The 20505-nt window shown below is 36.3% G+C and overlaps 1 protein-coding gene across 4 annotated transcripts in view; it reads right to left on the bottom strand.

The window, feature by feature from the left end:
• The window catches only part of Agmo (alkylglycerol monooxygenase), a 309056-nt gene that overhangs the window by 203320 nt on the left and 85231 nt on the right, over positions 1–20505 (bottom strand). For all 4 annotated transcript variants that reach the window (XM_028768813.1, XM_028768814.1, XM_028768815.1 and 1 more), the window contains exon 4: positions 2129–2232. In XM_028768813.1, the coding sequence (XP_028624646.1) occupies positions 2129–2232 (104 nt within the window). The remainder of the gene's footprint in view (positions 1–2128; positions 2233–20505) is intronic.

Below are 20505 nucleotides of genomic sequence, written 5' to 3'. Positions count from 1 at the left end.
TAAATGAGAAATAATCCTCACCACTTAGAATTACATTGGTGCCTCCATCCTCTGAGAGATGAACTTTGTGTCCAACTTTCACATTAAGTGGTAGACTATCTCCATCCTTTCCTTTCATGTTTGACCACACAGCTATTACGGTTGCTTGTAATATTTTTTTCTTGAGGTTTGTTTTCTAGAAGCACACTTCTATCTTTAAGGTGCAGTTTCTGTTCCATGCCTTTTCACCAATACTCTGTCAAAGATCAGAGGAAACTGCCCTCCATGATGCATGTTGGGGAGGCTGAGTCATTGCATCCCAGCTGCCACTGCATGCACTGATTTAATGGCAGAGATGACGTGGAGGGAATGAAAATTTAGATTAGGGCAAACTAGGGTCAAATATCTAGATTGGCATTTTAAGATCATTTAAGGAGATATATCAAAGTGGGGTTTGTCTGAAACTCACTTTTATATATTTTTAAAAAGTAGATTATATATGAAATAGATTTCTTCAAACTCTGAGATATATGATGTTCTGACAAATCTTTTCTTCTGACCACATCTCAGGAACTTTATTCATTAATTGCACTGATGTCCTTGTTCAACTTTAAACTCCTTGTTTATTCTGCAAGGTGCCAGCATGGGTTCCTCATTCAGGCTGACCAGTTCCCTTAGTTTAAAAAGGTGAATGTTAACAAAGAAGCAAAAATATTGTGATGTAAGAGCTTGAAAGTTGAGGGTGTTTTTTCCCTAACAAACCCACAAACAAGAGCTTAGGAAAGCATATTAGAGCAGATATTCCCCGAAATCTTGGTGGTAACACTGCTCTGGAAGCCTCCAGAACTCTGAGACTATACATTTTGTTGTTGTTTTAAGCTGCTCGGTTAGTAGCATTTACTAGAATAGAGACATGTTTTAACCTAGTGTTAGGGAAAGTTTATTTTAGGCTTGCCCCATTAAGCATAACATCACAGGCTTACAAATCTGCTTTGCCTAGTCTGCATTTTGCATTAGTACACACACAAGCATATTTTCTCTTAAACATGTTAAAAGACACCCGGTTAAGAATTTGTATTTTCCACTTACCAAATGTGATCTTACCTCATTGATCTTCAGGTTCCTAATAACATTTGGCATAACAAACTATGAGCTTATGAACAAAGATCACATGTGATAATTACTGAAGAATGATCTTTAATGGTGAGGAAGAGTTATACTATAAATACAAAAATCAAGTGTCCAAGGACCAGGCTGATTGAATTCATCTATTCCTTCATTTACTATCTCAGCACTGTAAATGCAGACTCAATCCTGTCATCTTAAGATTAGAGCTACTATAGTTTCCACATATTGTGTTTGCTATGAACACATCTCTTACCTGCAGAGAGCACTTAAATGATATGATGTCACTGCAAAGCAATACATGAGCAAAACTAATGTCGAAAGATAGGCTCATGTAGTTCACAATTTTAGATATTGCAAATGCAGACAGCATTGTCCAGCAATGGTGAGGGTATCCCTCTGTCTGTGGCACCTCATGGCAGATTTCAATAGCATGCATGTCTGTGGAATTTAGCTTTCACCTCTTTAAATACAGAGCCAGAGAAAATAACTGACGTCCAAAGTCCCTTCATGGACACATCTCCAACTGATATAACAACTTTCCACTAGGCCAGACTTCAAAATGTACCAGTCTCCTAAATACTATAGGGAATCTTGGGAACCATGCCTATAACTTATGAATTTTTTTCCCAGAGTTTTGTAAAAGAAATACAAGTTTTTTTAATTTGAATATTATGTGTATAAAATATTTCTGCCTGAATATAGTGAATTGAAACCTACTGTATACATTTCTGTATACATTATTGTATGCCTCCTGGTTGTAATTAGGTAAAAAAGATACTAAATAAATAATAATGGACAGGTACTTTCTCAGATTGCTGTCTACAGTGTTTTTTTGAGTGTTTCATACCAAACAAAAATTTACTTCTGGAAAGAGTGTCTGTTTCCTATGTGCCTGGTTTTTATAAACGGGAAGGAGTCACTTAGCATATATATTCTAGTAGTTTACCAGGAGAAAACAGAAAGAGTTGAAATTTAAAAAGCAAATGATACTTTCACATTTATTCAATTTCCAACAACTTACCCAGGAACTATACTGCTGCAAGACAGACTGTCTCAGTGCCGTGGATAAGTTATAGTCTTCAGAACTGTGGTGTGCTTGGTGTGCTGCCCAGATAATATTAATCTCTGCAAAACACATGATTTACAACAAGTGATGAGAACGAGAATAGAGCAGCTTCCACTCAGTCATGTGCTTTGCTCTGCTGAGTGCAGATGAAAGTCCTGGAACATCTCTGAAGAGGCTAGCTAACAGAACGATCATTAAAAGAAGGGTCTTTGAAGAACTTTTGGAACTAGACCATATACGAATTATAAATACACAGAAATCGAAACCTAACCAGTAACTACTCACACTGTATCTGATACAATTACGTACCACCAATGAAATGAAATGACTTCCAAAATGTATGCTTTGCCAAAATTTACATTATGACAGATCATAAAAGCTAACTTGTGGTGGTGTAACAACATAGTCAAAGGATAGTGATGAGTTTTCAGTATGTGATAACACATTTCTAATTAAAAAATTCTCCAGTGGGGGAATTTGGTGTGTAATGAAATATTACACCATATTATTTTCTGATATGAAAAACTTTTGGAATAAGCAAACCCTAACAATATTTGATGTTTAAAAATAGACTTTTATTCACACACTACTCATTACACATGATTCTTCTCATAGCTTACCAAGATTTATACCATTTCACACGCCTTCCATGTGTCCTGAAAGCAAAAATGCAAATCAAGGCTGTTTATTACACCAAGAAGTACCAAGGCTTGATCTCACTTCAACCAGGGAAAGTGTTTTCATTAACCATTGTCTGATAAATACTTAAATCATGATTGGTTATTGTTTCATTCAATTAATCAACCCTAATAAATATATAATAGCTAAGAAATCCAAAAATTATTTTTGTATGAATGAGCTGTAATTCATCATAAGGTTTTTAAAAACTATACAAAGTATTTGAAACTGTTTAGGGCCCAAATTTCTGGCTGATTTATTATATATAAGAGATTTGTCAGGGTAGTTTTTCTGTATCTTCAGATGTTGGGTGGGCTTTATTTAAGAGATAATAAATTTGTTGAATTTTCTAAGTTTTGTAAACTACTTACCAATTGACCCATTGAAATAATCTAAACACCATTTCCTCCTTTGAAAAGTCACTAGTGAGCATTTTAGAACCCGGTGCTTATAAACCCTGTCTTTAAATATACATGTCAAGAAACATGTGGTTTTTGACTTACCAATATTTGAATTTAAATATTGATCCTAATGTACCCAAAATGTGGGTTCAGAGATGGGTAAGGTAATCTAGAGCTACTGCCTTATAACCTCCACAGAAGTAATTGTGGAACAAAGAATCCATGAAAGCAGAGGTTAAAGACCTGTGTCTGTAGTTGTTTTGAAAGCATTTACTTCCTATCACAAACTGTGTAACAGGAGTCTGAGATCAATGAAGCACAGCTGCGTAAACAGCAGGAAGTAACAGGATCCCATGGGCCCACCTATGTCCCTTCCCAGCAATGGACATGAGTCAGGAAGACTTTTTTTCTGCTTTGAACAGTCTCTACTCTGCTTATTGGAAGTAAATTATTTTCAAGCATTGTAACAAAAAGGTATTTTTAAAGAAAATGGTTCCTATTGTTCTTATGTGAATGGAATAAGAGAAAGTTGATAGTTAATTTTTTTGTTTACCTTCCTCAGTGCTTGAATTGGTAGACTCTTTCTTCTAATAAATGAAAGTAAATATTAAGGAGGAAAAGTGATATTATTTAGAAAAGATTTTTATGGAAAGATTTAATAAATTATGTATTCTGTTCAACAGTAATATTTTTCTTTTCCTATAAGCAAATTGTAGACTTTATGTTCATATAACATTTTAATAGCATTTTGCAATGGCATAATTAGAAATAATTTTGCTTACAGTGCCAAAATATATATTTATATGAATATACTTGTTTAATAAGTAGCCAAAAATTTCACTCATGTCGCCAAATTCTAATGTAATATGTATATTATATTATTGAGTTGTTAACTTTAAACAGTTTCAATAAATGTACGAGTTTCAGAGCCTAGATTGCTCAGTGGTTAAGAGCACTTGCTGCCCTTTTAGAAGACCCATGTTTCTTGCTCTTTACATTGGATTGTTCACAACTACTTGTAATTCTAGTTCCTGGGGATCCAATGTCCTGCTCAGGACTGAGTACATCCTTGAACATGATACAACATATACACACACACACACACACATACAGACACACACACACACACGCACACATACACATAAACCTTTATAAGATGTACATATGTCAGTAAAGCCTTAATTTCTAATATTTAACACTTGGCAATCTAAAGCAGTTATGTAATTACTATTGCTACAGAGAAATTGTATCATTCTGTATTTTTTCATGTACCTCTGTGGTTGAGATAGACACAATCTAAAAATGTTTCCTGAATTATATTATAGAATTAAGAACTTTGATACTGTAATGAAATGGGACTTTGGAACCCTGAAGTCTTTGAGCTTGCATGACATGATTCTCTCCTGCCAAAGTGAGGACTCGGCTCTGGTGATTCCGGTCCATTCATCATCCTGCCTTCAGTGAGCCTTCTTCCTTTTAAGTCAGCAAGATTAAGTGACTCCCATCTAGAAAACAGGTTTCTGTCAAAAGTGGTGGAAGCGTTATCACTGGTAATTTAAAAAGAATAGCTGTGCTTCTAGTACTCTCTCATGTTCTCCCATTCCTAGATGGCATGGTGGAAAATATCTTTTACTGATCTACTTTTGAAGGAGAACAGGGAGAGGTTCTCAACTCCCAAGGCTTCAGGGTCTAAGCTTGTTGTGTAAACACTGGAAATCCAGCCAACAGTCATGTACATGAATATGGATGAAACTTGTGCAGTTGAGACTGTAGATGCAATACGTCTGTCCTCAGCTGAACAGTGTAACAACAGATAAACTTCTGGGGCTTGAACCAGTGGGTTCATAGAAGTGACAGGCTGATTCCTGCGTCCCTAAAACTATCTTACCATAAACTATTCTTTTAATCTTCTAACTTGCTGTACCAAAACATATGAATAAGGTAGCCTGTGACTCTGTCACTCTCAGCCTTTGGTGCCTTACAGTGTGCTTTCTGTCCTGTTAGCTTTTCTGCTTTGAGGATATCAAATAGCTAGAATCTTACAGTAATCAAATTATGAAGTTTGGCTTTTTTAATCATTCAACATGAAGAACTAATAGACTATCTCCTTCCTGTGTTTGTAATTATTTGTTTTTGTATTGATGAATAGTACTCCTAGTTTCTGTTAATATTTTTTCTCTTTAAATACTTTATTTGCATATACTCATCAAACATAGTAATGGATTCATTATGGCATATTAATGCACGCATGTAATCTGTTTTGATTATGCTTTGCCACATTATTCACTGTGTACTTCTTTTAGGACTTCTACTGATGCCTTTTCACTTTCTAAATGGTCTGCATTCTGCTTTCAGCCTAGCAGATTTTCATATCAGAGTATGTGGGAAAGTGGATTTGTCCATGTGTCTGTGCATGCAGGCTTGCGTGCGTGCATGCATGTGAGTAAAAATGCAGATGCAGGTGAGTATGTCTTGTATGTATGTGGAAAGTTAGTGAAACAGCATCCTTGAAGTTATGTGTCCTCGTCACTATTCTATTGCTATGAACAGACACAATGACCAAGGCAATTTATAAAAGAAACAATTAGGGGTTTCCTTACAGTTTCAGGGGCTATTCCGTGTCCATGATGGTGAGTAGCATCAGAGTATCAGTCAGTGCCGTATGCAAGACTGTTTCAGTTAGCAGAAAACTTACATCTGATCTGCAGTTTGGAGGCTGGAAAGAGATTGGGGCTGGTGTTGAGCCCACCCTTGATTGATGACATAGTTCCTCTAAAATAGCAAATGTCCTAATCCTTCTCAAAACAGTCAGCCATATTTCAGAAACAATCTACAATACAAGTGATACTTATGGTGATGATTGAGAAGGTGTGACCCATGCATGGTATGTGGCACATTCTCTGTTCAGATTCCTGGGGTGAAGAGTAGAGAGTGTGAACTGTGCACTATTGTGCATGTATCATGTGCATGTATGGCCCTGTGTTCAAACTGAGCACTGCTGTGCGTGTATTACTCTGTGGCTCTGTATTCTAACTGAGCACTACATTACTATGTACTATGTACTATTAATCCATGAGTCCATGTTTTTGATGTGGGAGTAACGTATACTGCTTTCTCAAGATTCTCCCATAATGACTTCCCTGAAAGGAATGAGGTTGATGAGTTGGAATTGTAATTCAAATAAACATTTTCTCCTTTGAATTTCTTTGTTCAGCATATTTTATCCTAGCAATAGTAAATAAAACAAAGACAAGCATAGTGTAAGTTTCCTTTGAAGAGAACAAATGTTTCCATCAGTAGGAACTATGATGAATTCACCCTATGCTTTAATTCTGAGAGCGTCTTCTATATGTGTGTTTTCTCTGTGTAGTATTTACATGTGCTGATATTTATGTGTGTATATATGTTTGTGTTATTATGAATGCTTGTGTATGCATGTGCAGTTAGAGTTCAGAGGTTGAAACCAGGTATCTTTTACAGAACAGATAAAACAATGTCTTCTTTATGGGAGCCATGGCTACATCAATCTTCAAAATTATTTCATAAATAAGAAAAAGAAGATCATATAAGAAATAATTTGTAGATATTTTAGAAATTTACTGATAATAAGTTGTAAAGAAATATATTTTAAACATTTCCACTGAAGGAAAAATAATGTACCATTTATTATTGTTGAACAAAATGTCACATATGTAAATTATATTGTTAACAATGTTATTAGTAATTGAGGTATTCATTTGTGTTTTAAAAGAAAAAGTTGTGTTTTTCACATTTTGGGATTTTAAGCCAGAGTAATGAGATGCACCTTTAATCCAGGCACTTGGGAAATGGAAGCAATAGTCCACGTAACAGTTCATAACAAGCATATTTGGGCTTCACAAAATCAGGTCTCAATAAACAAAGCAAATAAAAACCAAACAAAACAAAAAATGAAATTTTATGATGAACGTCCATGAGAAAGTTAAAAATTAAAACTATGTTTAGAGTAATATTTGGTTTCTTGCAAACCAAATTAGTGCTAATTTATAAAATTTATACTATGACTGAAAATTGCACAGAATCTAAGATTAAAGTACAAAACAGTAAACAATTCTAATCAGGACCTCTATGCTCTATGACCATATTGAAAAAATTACATATTAATATGCGTGGCTGGCACAGGAAAGAATGCTTTACAACCTAATAATAATTTGTATAATAATAATTTGTGTAGCAGCGAAAAACTTAGAAGATACTGTATATTATGTCATATCAAATATTTGAACAAGATTCTTCATGTAAAAATCAAGAATCACGTCCATCACATTAGCATGTAATTTGTTGCCTTTTTAAAAAAAGACAAAAATAAAATCTATATAACAATGTTTAAAATAAATTTTCTTATAACTTATTATCAGTAAATATTTGAATTCAAAAAAATTACAAATTACTTCTTGTATCAATCCGTAATGATGACTTTATAAAAACTTTTGAACAACTGATGTTCCCTGGGCTCCATAGAGAAGATGTTTTTTCTGCCCATTGCTGAGACACTAAGTGACCCAGCTCTGCCTATTTTCCTTCATTACCTAATCCAAAATGTCTTAGAAATGAGGTTTTTTGAATCACTATACATACACATTTGGGTCATTGGCTATTTATTACAATGGTTTGAATGTTGTGGCATTGATGCCTCTCTTTGTCTTGATTCCAAATGAGATTGATAAATGTTATTTAGCTTTGATAAAGGAAGGATGCATATACAGGAAGGCTACAGTAGCATACACAGGATATTGAAGCAGATTACACATTTTAACTCATCTATTTCCCAGAAACGTGACTGTAAATGAGAAAACGAAGATACAGTTTGATTCAGTAACCTAACAAGTGATTAGTATGCCTATTTTAATCAACTGACAATATTTGTTAATGATTGCAAAGACTGTCTTTCTTAGTCCCATTATTGAATGTACTTGAATATACAGGACAGTTTCTGATGTCAAACAAGAAGGGATAATGTAAGAATCTATTGTAACCATTCTCTCCTGACTGAAAGGAATGTGAAGTACTCTGTATTTGGTGGTAACTCCCAGTCCCTTAAGTTCAAAAAGACCATGGATCGAGGGTTATTAAATACCTGAGAGTCAGCACAGAGCCAAGTTCTACCACTGATCATAAAAATGAAGTGACAAAAATCTTTATAACACCATCACAGGGGATTTATTGTTCATTGATCTACTTATAACATATCATAATCAATAGATTTTGCTTATATAACATAAGCAAACAAGTTTGCTTATCTTACCCGGTAACCAAAATATGACTTTATTAAAAAATTATAACTCATTAGTCTGTGTTTCCTTTATATGAACTTGAAGAAGGCACTTTAGACAATGTATAGTAAACTGAACCTTGTTTCTAAAAAGTACTTCCAGCTGGCTAAGCTCAACACAGCACATTTCCTTTTCACTAGCTCTCTAAAGTGACTGTGTTAGAAAGGTGGTGATAGGAAATCCAGAGTATTGTTCTGGCTTTTATTTCCTTGTGCCTTGCTAGTTTGAATCATGTAGTATTTCATTCTATGAACATTGTCACTTGGTGAGGGGCTGAACTGCAGACATCATGGAAAGAAAACAAGCGAGGTCCACATTTTATTAGGAGCACCTACAAGCCTACCCACTCCTGTGCCTTCCCAGCATCTCAGTCCGCTTACCACAGTGATACCGTTATAATTCCCTAGTCCTTTGGTTATCATCCTGCTTTAAAACCCAAATCTCCAACATATAACAAGAATACATGCTCCACTCTGTTCATAGCAGCCTTATTTATAATAGTCAGAAGCTGGAAAGAACCCAGATGTTCTTCAACAGAGGAATGGATACAGAAAATGTGGTACATTTACACAATGGACTATTACTCAGCTATTAAAAACAATGAATTCGTGAAATTCTTAGGCAAATGGATGGAACTGGAAAATATCATCCTGAGTGAGGTAACCCAATCACAAAAGAACACACATGGTATTCACTCACTGATAATTGGATATTAGCCCAAAAGCTTTCAATACCCAAGCTACAACTCACAGACCACATGAAGCTCATTAAGAAGGAGACCAAACTGTGAGTGCTTTTGTCCTTCTTAGAAGGAGTAACAAAATATTTATGGGAGCAAATATGGAGACAAAGTCTGGGACAGAAACTGAAGGAGGGGTCTTATGGAGAGTATTCCACCTGGGTATCCATCCCATGTGCAGTCACCAAAGGTAGATGTTAATGTGGATGCCTGGAAGTGCATGCTCACAGGAGCCTTATATAGCTGTCACCTTAGAGGTCTGCCAGACCCTGACATATACAGAGGTGCATGCTCACAGCTAATCATTGAACTGATCATGGGTGTTACCAATGGAGGAGTGAGAGAGAACACTGAAGGAGCTGAAAGGGTTTGGGACCCCATGGGTAAATCAACAATACCAAACAACCAGCGTTCCCAGGGTCTGAAACACCAACCTGGGAGAACATAGGCAAGGACCTATGGCTTCAGCTGTATATGTAGGGGAGGATGGCCTTGTTGGGCATAAGTGGGAGAGGATATCCTTGGTCTCATGAAGGCTGAAATACTCAGTGTGGGGGTATTCAAGGGTGGGGAGATGGGAGTCGGTGGGTGGGTAAGGGCACATCCTCATAGAAGCAGGAGGAGGGGAGTGGGATAGAGGGTTCCTGGGGGGGAAATGAGGAAAGGGGATAACATCTGAAATGTAAATAAAATATCCATTTAAAGTGTCACAAAAAAGTCCAAGTCTACTTGATTTTCCAAAAGGAAATTGGTTTGATTCTGTTTTCTAAAGACTCCCCATTTTAGTATCTATGTGTGATTTTTTTAAAATTTTCTCAGAATATAAAAGTAGGGTAGTAGAGAAAGAAAGAATGTAGAGTAACAATTTCTAATCAGAAATTGCTTCAGAACTGTGGGATACACTTGACAATGAGCAAAGAGAGACTGTACAGTATCACAGTCTGTCATGGAGGCTGACTATAACCAAGGTGCTGAGGAATAACATGCTGATGACTCACAGGAGGACTTAGGAACAGCAAGAAAAGCACACTGACCCTGGGAAGCAGTGCTATTGAACAAAACAAAGTGATAAAACAAAACAAACCTTTGAGGCCATGCTTAGAAGCAAAACGCTGCTGTAGCTTAAATATGATTTTAATGCTAAAAGTCCATACAAAACATCATGCCTAGTGCATTGATATGGGAGTGGCTGAAACCTTAAAGTGGTCTTTGGTTAGTTAGAGGGAGCCCTCTTAGGGCCTGCAGGAGTTCCTTTGTGATGGTATAGCAGCTTCCCTGAGAAGATTGCTCTGCCTCTGAACTATGCTTAATTCTGTAACCAAGATTGTGCAATATATTTCATTCAAGTTTTAGAAACTTAAAAGGGGGAACAATAAAGACATATTTGTGGAAAGATGAGGAAAATGGAGTATTCTTTTTCTCCAAAAGCCTAATTAGTCAATAGCAGAGTATGTTTTTCAAGTATATACTCACACAGTGTGTGTATTGTGCATCCTGTTTATTTATTAGGTTAGACACATCACAGAGTTATAAAATCACTGAGGTCCACATTTCCATACTGAAGCATTAGAGATATCTACGGTTATTCTGATGGCTGTGCCTTTAGACTAAGTAGAACAAATAACATGCTGCTCAAAAGACCTCTGTATTTTCACTGTTACTCAAGTCAGATTTTTCTTTACAGTTGCTTGTAAGCCTGCAGAGCCTCGGTAGGCTTGTCAACTAGATTAATCTAGACACTTAGTAACCAAATGTCACTGTAAACTTTTAGCCTATTGTCTACTTTATTATCAGATTATGATAAAAATTAACTATTAAAGGGGGTATAAATAAAACACTCTAACCAATTGACTCTATTTTTCTCCTAGTTTGCCATTCCTTCTTTGCATCTCTCTGCCCACAGTTATTACGTGATTTCATACGAAAGAGAGTAGATTTCTGTCCATTCAATACACAGCTGTAGGTCTTGGCATTATGCTCCAGAGAGGAAATACTGATATTATTTTCAGAAAATGTAGAAAAAAAGGTTGTGCCTGCTCAACAGATGATGTGTTTCTGAATCTGAAGTACCACCGACCACTGGAATGTCAAGCAATGTAACAGGCTAGAAAAGAGACAATATTGATTAAAGAGATCAGTTTACTTCTCAAATATTTGGTAGACCAGCTCTCCATGTAGAAAACATTTTTTTGCAAATGTTGGCAACATTTAAAATAAATGTTACCAATATTGCATTTCAAATAATAGTGAAACGTGATGGTTTTGTATCAATTCAAGTCCTCTTTTTCACTCAATAAGTAAAGCTCATGCTTTTATGTCTAGATCAAAGTATCTATGCCCTATGGTAGACTTCAGAACAGTTCAGGGTTTGTTTGTTTTTTAATTACAATAAACAGACTCAAAGGTCTCTGTGTTTCACAAAGAAAGCAGGCATTTCTTCCATGGTAATGACATGCATAATAACTTGAACAAGCTAAATCAGGGAGCATAAACTGTGGGGGAAGAATTGTGATCATGATTGTGTGAACAGAGTTAGCTGGGATTGGCAAATGCTCCCACACACTCCTGTGCAGTGTGCTCTCCTGTGGTGAGATACAATGAACTCTACTACATTAATCTTGGAACGAGGATTTATATAACTTGTACCAGAAGTGAAAATCAAATAAGTACAAAGTTTAAAGGAGGTGTAACAGGAGGAAGTGACCAGGTGAGCAAAACAATGGAAGCCTGTCAGGAAAAGACAGACCACTGGAACAGGGGATAATAAATAAATATCTAGGGAAAAATAAATTCTCTGCACAAAGAGCATCCTGAGTGGATGGAGAAACAAAGAAACACAAAAAAATGTAGCAGACTCTTGTTGCCACCAATAAAGACTTCTCACTGTACTGGACATTTGTCTTTCTGTTATGAAACTGATTTTTAGCACTTTATCAAAAATGAGCCTAGTTTTTACATTATAAAATTTCCATGTTACTAAACTTGCAGAGAGTAAAGAGTAAAAAGGATGAGATTGAATCAGACCTGGAGGCTAAATCAAGTATTCAACTTCCTCTGTGGTAGTTCTTAATGCATGGAGCAAACTTCCAGGAAAGGTTATCAGTGAGTCTTGATATAATTGGAGAAAGAGTGCTTAGATAATGGCTGTGTGTCTTTGGTCATTGAAAGAGCTATTTGTGCCAGGAAAAGATTATTGTAATAAGAGTAACTCATATTCCATGCCACCTAACTCAATCATGATGCATTACCGCCTGACACCACCTAACTATCCGCCATGGTCTACTATTACCTGACATTCAGACTCAGCTGTTGTGAGTTCATTGTTTGGTCTCCAATAGTCTTCTTGTTTCTCATTTTGTGAAGTGACTGTAATACCTTTAGATCATGCTTTCTTCCCAACTCAAATCAGGATCCCATCATCTGTCCCTGCCCATCCATTGCACCATTGGCATTTTTTTGTTCTCACACTCATTTTCCTGGGTGGAATGCTCACAGTCTGTGTAATCAGAAGCATTCGATAAAATACATCTGCATGTGGGCCTCATATGCAAAACCTTGTGAAAAATGTACATCCACTTCTTACAGGCTAAACCTGAGAGCTATTCTAGCAAGATAAAAACGTGCTTAGCATTTTTAAGTGCAAAATTGAAATAACATAATAAGAGCCATATTTTGTAGCACATAAATGTTATGTAAACAGTCGTACATATCTTCTTCTCCCTCATAGATGCTCCATTCTCTGCCTTTTAACACCATAGTGCCTGCCATGGTCCCCTGTCTTTGTATCGTCTGATCGTCTGTCAATGCATTTTTCATCTCTAATGATCTTAAGAAAACTCCTTTTAGTGGTCTCCAATGAAAATGAGTGTGTTATCCTTATTGTTCTCAGGCAAGAGAGCCTCTAAATTCACAAATACTCTTGAAGTTTGAACCCATCACTCTTTTATACGTGTTTGAATATGAAGAACTTTAATTTGTCCAATTTTGTATACCCAATATACTTACTGTTGTCCTTCTATACTAGACAGTACTATATGCTCTTGGTTATAAAATTAGTTCATCTGAACCACCAGTAACTAAATCACACTATTTATTTGATTTATGATTATGTGCATTTTCACTGGTAAAAATTTCTATTTTGATCTTTCTTGTTCTTTATGCTAATCCCTTATCATGCAGTTTAGATTTATCCAAACACTTTTTCTTATAATGTAGGACTCTCCTGACCTCTCCTCCCCCCTTTTACTATTTCTTTTTGTCTTAAATATCTGAGAAGGGCAGATGAATTCCTTCTCTACTTCCTACTCTCTCTGAAGATTATTGTTGATGTCGTTTAAATCACTTCAAAGGTATTCTCAGTTTCCTCTAGCCAAAACTAAAGCCTATATTTTAGATGTGATTCTATTGAACTTTAAGGAACCCTGGGGTCTGATTCTGCTTTGCATAGCTTTTCTTCTGGTCTCAACAGTACCATGTGGTCATTCTCTTTTGGTCCAATTGTGTGCACTTCAACATTTACTCATATTCTAACCAACCATCACAGATCTAACTCTTACATCTAATAAAAAGTTTGAACTCAATTTGAATGCAGAAAATCAGCATCTACCTGAGGAAGATTGAATAGTCATTGGAAAAGCTACAAATTCAATCCCCCACACCAACCCTTTTATCCCAGAAGAATCTGCCCACCAAGTACCTGGGATTTCCAGAATGCTTCTCCATACAAATGAGGCATTCACAGTACTTTCAACTCTATCTGATGATTTTTCATTTACCCTAAAAACTTCTTCCCACTATCCAAAGTTCATATATAGTTCTTTTCCACCATGAACAAAAGTATGAGCATACCAGCTCACTCTAAATAAAGGTATGTGTACAAGCTAAAATACTCTAAGAGAGATATTTCCCTGCAGATTATCTGAGAAGGCCTTTCCCTAAAAGAGCTTTAACACTAAGATCCTCTGAGAAGCCTCACTTCTACCAAGAAGAGGAAACGGAACCACAGCTAGACTCCACCAGGTATACTACAAGTGTTATCATATCTAAACTTATATGTCCATAACCATCTTGTTTTTTTGTTGTTTTGTTTTTTATTTGTTGTTGTTGTTGTTTGTAGGAAGAGCTAAGGTGGGAGGAGTTAGGAGAGGAAGAGGAAGAGGAGAAGTAAGGAGGAGAGGAGGAAAAGGAAGAGGAGGAGCTAGGAGTAGAGAATGGGGGCGGGGGAGATGGAGGCAGATGTTCACGTGTCTGTAGCAGTCAAAGGTAGTTGGTATATCTAGGTTGGGTATTAGGTTACACTTCTGATTGTATGGGTATCTTGTTACCAAGATACATAAGCCTTTGGTTCATCTTTAAACATTAGAGTTTCATCTTTCTACTGAGTCTGCTTGGATTGCGGGATGGCCTGGGCAATGTCTAGCCTTGCAGAGACAGCGTGGGAGATTGAGCCATCCGCCACGCTGATGTCTCATGAGTGGCAGGACTGGTGTTTCTAGTTGGTCATTTCTAGCTGCAGCACGCACATGGCCTCTAGCCGAGAAACATGGTGGCTGGGCTAGGCAGAGCTGCTGCAGCCTAGATAGTCGGCCTGAGCCAGTGGCCGTTTTAAATATTTATTACAACAGTTGTTGTTGTTGATTTCGTTTTGTTTTGGAAAAATGTGGCAAATATTTTACATGGAATACAAGAAAGCACCTATTTAACAAGTGGGAAAACCAGTTATTGACCTGTAAAATAATGCAATTACATCCCCATAGCCTATTAGAAAATCAACTCCAAAAGGATTAAAGACTTTAATATAAGTTGTCACATTCTAAACCTGATTTTAAAAATGTTAAGATACATTATCAGCTAAGAGAGATCTGCCGGCTGACTCAGCTATCACTCTGTATTTACATAAAGACCTCCACGTCAACCTATCTCACATATACCACCAGAGCATTGTTTGGCCACACTATTTACAACCGCTGAACTATGAAACTACTATAGGTACCTAACAAGAAAGCAATGGATAAAGAAGTGTGACCTATGTAGACAATGGAATGTTTTTAACCCATAAACAAGTGCAAAGTCATGTCAGTTGCAGGAAAATGGTTGCAAGTCGGGTAATTCTAAATGAGTTTAGCCAGTGTCTAGAACACAAATATTGCTTTTCTCATATACAGTGGATAGATACATAAAATAGGTAGATACATAAAACCATGTCTTTATTATTTGAAATTAGAAGCAAAATTAAAGAAAGGGTCTAGTAGGAGAGAGAAAGTGTGAGTACAGGTGTAGGGAAGGGAATTTTCTCAACACTATATACATACTTGTGTTAAAATGCCATGATGACCCATGATAAAAATAAGCTACAGTCACAGGAAATATACAATGGTTGCTAAAATGCCCAAATTGAGAATGAAAAAAAAAATGACCAGAAAACACAGGAATACCCATGTGCCTCTTATGTTGTGATCTGTATCCGTTTTAAAAATCTGACGACTTTCACATGGTCTTCATACATCCCTTACCTCTTCTTCTCTGATTCTTCTACCAGTAAGATGTTCGGGTTCTACTTAGATCCAGACATAGTCTTACCCTGCACACACATGCACATGTACATGCACACCTACATACACACACCACACACAAACATGTGCAGAAGACATGAGGTAACATTCATGGGACATGTACATTTCCCAAAGAATACCATTTTGTATTTCAAAATAATTTAAAATGAAGAATGAGAAACAGTATATTAAAATAATTAGTATCAGAAACCATTACTTTAAAATTGTTAGCGCAGGCACTGTGAAGACAGTTTTGTCTTTAAGATCTATGATCGCACATTGCATCCTGCCCTTGCTGAGGACTTGAGTTCAGTTCCTAGCACCTATGCAAGGCAGCTCACACCTTCCAGTAACTGCAGTTCCAAGGAATCTGAGGCTCTCTCCTGGCCTCTGTGGGCATCTGCACTCATTTGTTCATACCCACCTCACACATAATTATAAATATTAAAAAATTTTAAAACTGATAGCACAGTAAATCAAAAGCCATAAATAGTTATGATACATCATATTGTCAAGGTCTGTGTCTCACAAAGACTAGTCTATTACCAGTGAGCCATATTTGCCTTGTTAGCAGAGCTTCATAGCACCCAGTGGATATGAAAATATATGCATGTATTAGTAAGTAACATAAACTAATATAGGCCACAAAACAATTTGAACATGTTTGTTCTATGATTAGCTGTTAACCCTCTGAGTAAACTTGCATCAATCCTTGTCAAATAATATGATTTTCCATACTGATTCCAGTTTTGATGCTGTGACGAGATTAGCATATTTTTCTGTTAGACCAGATAATATGTACATGTAAAACATGAGATGTACACTTTTATATGCAGTTAACCTATTTTTAAATATTCTGAGACCCTGTCACTGTTAATTAGACTGCAATAAATACATTCATTATTAAAACACATTGCTCATGTGAGTGTGTGTGTGTGTGTGTGTGTGTGTGTCTTCACAGCCAAATGGATTCTAATTAATTTCAATGTACTGTCCTGATTTAAAAAGCTTCTTGGAAAGGTTTTAGGGGCAATCATTCTTTCTTCCATTTGGTTAGATAATGCCCCATTTGTTCTTTTAAGAATGTTCTTATTTTCATGTGTTCTGGGCTGCCTTAAGTTAAGATTGATGTCTGGTGTCACTGCTAGGAAGTGCAGACGGTTCAGACTCACTGCCCTCCACATCCTTGCAATCCTGCTCAGCAGGATATCACACACTTTGTCTGCCAATATTCAGAAGGGAAATTCTTTAATGGCAATAAGCTTGCCAAGGAAACCTTCCCCAAATGCTCAGGACTCTTAGTGGTTGGATGTTAGGGCACCAGATGGCAAGACTAATGGGAATTCGCTCGTATGTGAGCCTAACAGTGCTAGCCAATGCTAAAGAGATTCGGAATTCAAAATTTCCTATATCATTAAAGTTTTCACCAGAAAATCATCCCCATGGTAGTCTGTGAGGATCTGGATCTATTTAACTACAGTCTGACCCTCTTCTTCCAGATGTAAGATCTTAGTGATCAATTGCATTAATAACAGCAATTGTCAGTGTGCATTTTCATAGTGATTTCCACAGAGTAACATGTTCCAGCTATACCTTCACCCCTATGGAGAGTGGAGCAATAAGAGTGAACACTTTGCACTGGAAGGAAAATGAAAATAAAATTATAGAAAATGACACGAAGCAGGTGTTTAGGAACCGTCGAGCTCCATATTAGAGGAAAGTGTTATTGCAGAATTTAACCATTTAGAGGTTCTGTGGTCATAGAAAACCAGTACTATCTGCTTTGTTTCTCTTCCTTTTTCTTTCCTATTCTTTACTTTTTTTTTAAGAGAAGATTTCATGTAGTTCAGGCTGGTCTCCCATGTAGGCAATCTTGGCCTTGACATTTGTATAATCTTTCTGCCTAGGCCTACCAAGTGATGGAGTGATTACTTTCTTGACTAGTTGGTTACCACATTTTCTACAAGTTTTAAGGAACTTCCTTTTACGAAGAATAGTGCGATCACATTCACAACACTGAACAAAGATAGAATGTAAAGGTTCTTGTTATAATTTTTTTAAAATTCAGAGCTATACAAAATTATCTTTTGGTTGCTTCAGGCTACACATGTAAAGGAAAGCCAAGCCAAATAGAACGAATGAATCATGTGAGAATTTGGCATGTCACATTGCTCTCACTAGTCCTGTGTTTAAAAAGTGTGACCTAATCTTCTGACAAGTCAAACATAGACTGCTACGAAGTGAATGTGTATATGATACAAACTTATTTCTACAATTTCATCAGCTATCTCATATACAGGCACTGTATATGAAACATTTTCGAAGAGAAAATTTTGGAGCATAATTAGCAACTAAAGTCAGTGCCTTTTAAAACTAAGCCTCAGAGAAATTATTCAGCCCTTTCTCTATGTGTATCAACATTAAACAGTGCTCACAGAGTCACTTAGCTGATACTGAATCACTGGCACTGTAATTTAGACTTCCCAGGAAAACGTTCTGAACTATAAAAACATTTTGTCATTACAAGACATCGGTGTGTGGAGATTTTTAAATCAGTACAAATCAGCTAAGACAGATAGTGTGCAGAATTCAAATAAAATATTTAACCTTATACGCTCAAACTGATCCTAATAGGAATGAAATTATTTTTTCTAATGAATTCATTTGTATTCTCAATTTTCCCAGCGTCGGTTGCAGGATTTTATCAAATATAAGCAAAATGATGCCTTTTATTGTGCCTTCAAACTGGAGACAGTAATTGATCATCATTAAGCAGTCTCAATAAGGGAGAGAAAAAGCTAAAAATAGAAAGATAATTACTTTGGGGGGATTATATGTGAGGATATGTGAAAGTGGTTTGAAGGAGGACAAAAATGAAATATATTGTAAGTTTAAAAAGCTATTATGAATAGAGGTTTGGACCACCCATGATATTGTCTGATAATTGTTGTAGTTTTTACGTCTAAATTTCACTGCATTCAAGATACAAAACAACAACAACCACAACAAAATAACAACAGCCATCTCATGCCAGAACCACCAAATGGCAGAGCTCAAACCTAAACTCACATATTATATGTTCCCTCATAGCTAGAGCTATGCTGATGTCATTTAGGTCCCCACTCTGCTCAGCATGGGACTTGACAGTGATACAGAGTGGCTGCTCTTGAACATTTGTCTTCAGGTGTACAGAGACCACGAGGACATTCACTTGCAATGTAAGCAACTACAGCTAGAGATCTGCACTAACTCCCATCTATAATAAAGCACAAGAAAACAGAAGTACAAATGATCATGAAGCATCCTCACAATGTGATAGAGTTGAAGAGGACTGGTGTGTTCTTCCTCATGTTCTAAGTATTGGCTTATAAGACAGGGGCTTACCACTGTGAGCACAAGGACCTCTATATCTGTGTACATATTAAAAACTAGTTACCTCAAATTTGCCTTGTTTTAAAACTTTCAGATATGATCATTGACTCAGTTGACAGCTTGGGAGTTTGTTTTTGCAATTCCAAAATCTATTCTGTTTAATATAACATTTTATGTGTAATTTCAGGAGCTGTTATTAATGAATAGAGTGAAATCTACAAGCTCTAACCAATTGAATAATAGTCAGTCATATAAAAGGGAAAATGAGATTCATTCATTTGTATCATTCAATAAACAAGAACTACTTATTTCATCATATAATTTCCACTTTCATAAATAATAAACAATTAGTTGTGACACATGTAAATGAATTTCTGATTACTCATTTTTTCCAGTTTAAATTTCCAACTTATTTTCCATAATCATGGAATTAGGTTCTTTAAAACATTCTTGGAATTTGTGCATAACTACTCTCTCCTTTGTCTGGTTAACAATGTTTATTTCTATTTTACTGTATATGCAATGCTGTCATTCTTTAATTTTCATTAAAATATTTATTTTCAATATTTTAAAAGAAAACCTGAATTTCAGAACAATATTTATATAAACAAGGTTATGAATCTCAATCTAGCTCAAATTACATACACAACTGAACACAAATACTCACACATACACATACATGATGAACAGGGTATGTCAGATATTACCACAAATACATAAACTATTTGGCTTATGAACAAGTTTACCAGCAAAGTGTTCCCCTATAAATAAAGTATTCATAAATATTCATAAGTTTCCATGGTTTAACTAAAACACTATATTTCCAGCTCTTGTAACTTCCTTTCACAGGATCAACCTATCTGGTTAGTTCTTACTTTTATACAACTATCTGCTCAGGAAGTATTCAAGGGCAAACAGAACCATAAGCAACTACTCTTGTAACAGGACAAGCTCCATCCTGAGCTAATCGCATACCTTGGCAATGCTATTCATGCAAGAATGGTTTCAGTAGCATACAGAATACAAAGTTAAGGGCTCATGGATTCCTTCTCCACAGTTCTAGAGAGCACTGAGACCAGGCAATGTTAGTGAAAGTCAGTGCCTCTACAAGGAGGGCATTGAATGAAGCTTTGATGGTGAGGCCTAAATGGTAATGGAGAATCAGGAATTTTTGATGACAGGACTCTGGGATCTCTACCAAGGAAGGATGCAGGTAGAAAGTGGAGCCAATCAGAGAGAGAGAGAGAGAGAGGGAGAGAGAGAGAGAGAGAGAGAGAGA

Source organism: Grammomys surdaster, unplaced genomic scaffold (assembly GCF_004785775.1).
Source record: "Grammomys surdaster isolate TR1022 unplaced genomic scaffold, NIH_TR_1.0 188, whole genome shotgun sequence".
Taxonomy (NCBI): Eukaryota; Metazoa; Chordata; class Mammalia; order Rodentia; family Muridae; genus Grammomys; species Grammomys surdaster.
This window is presented reverse-complemented; position numbering and strand designations above follow the sequence as displayed.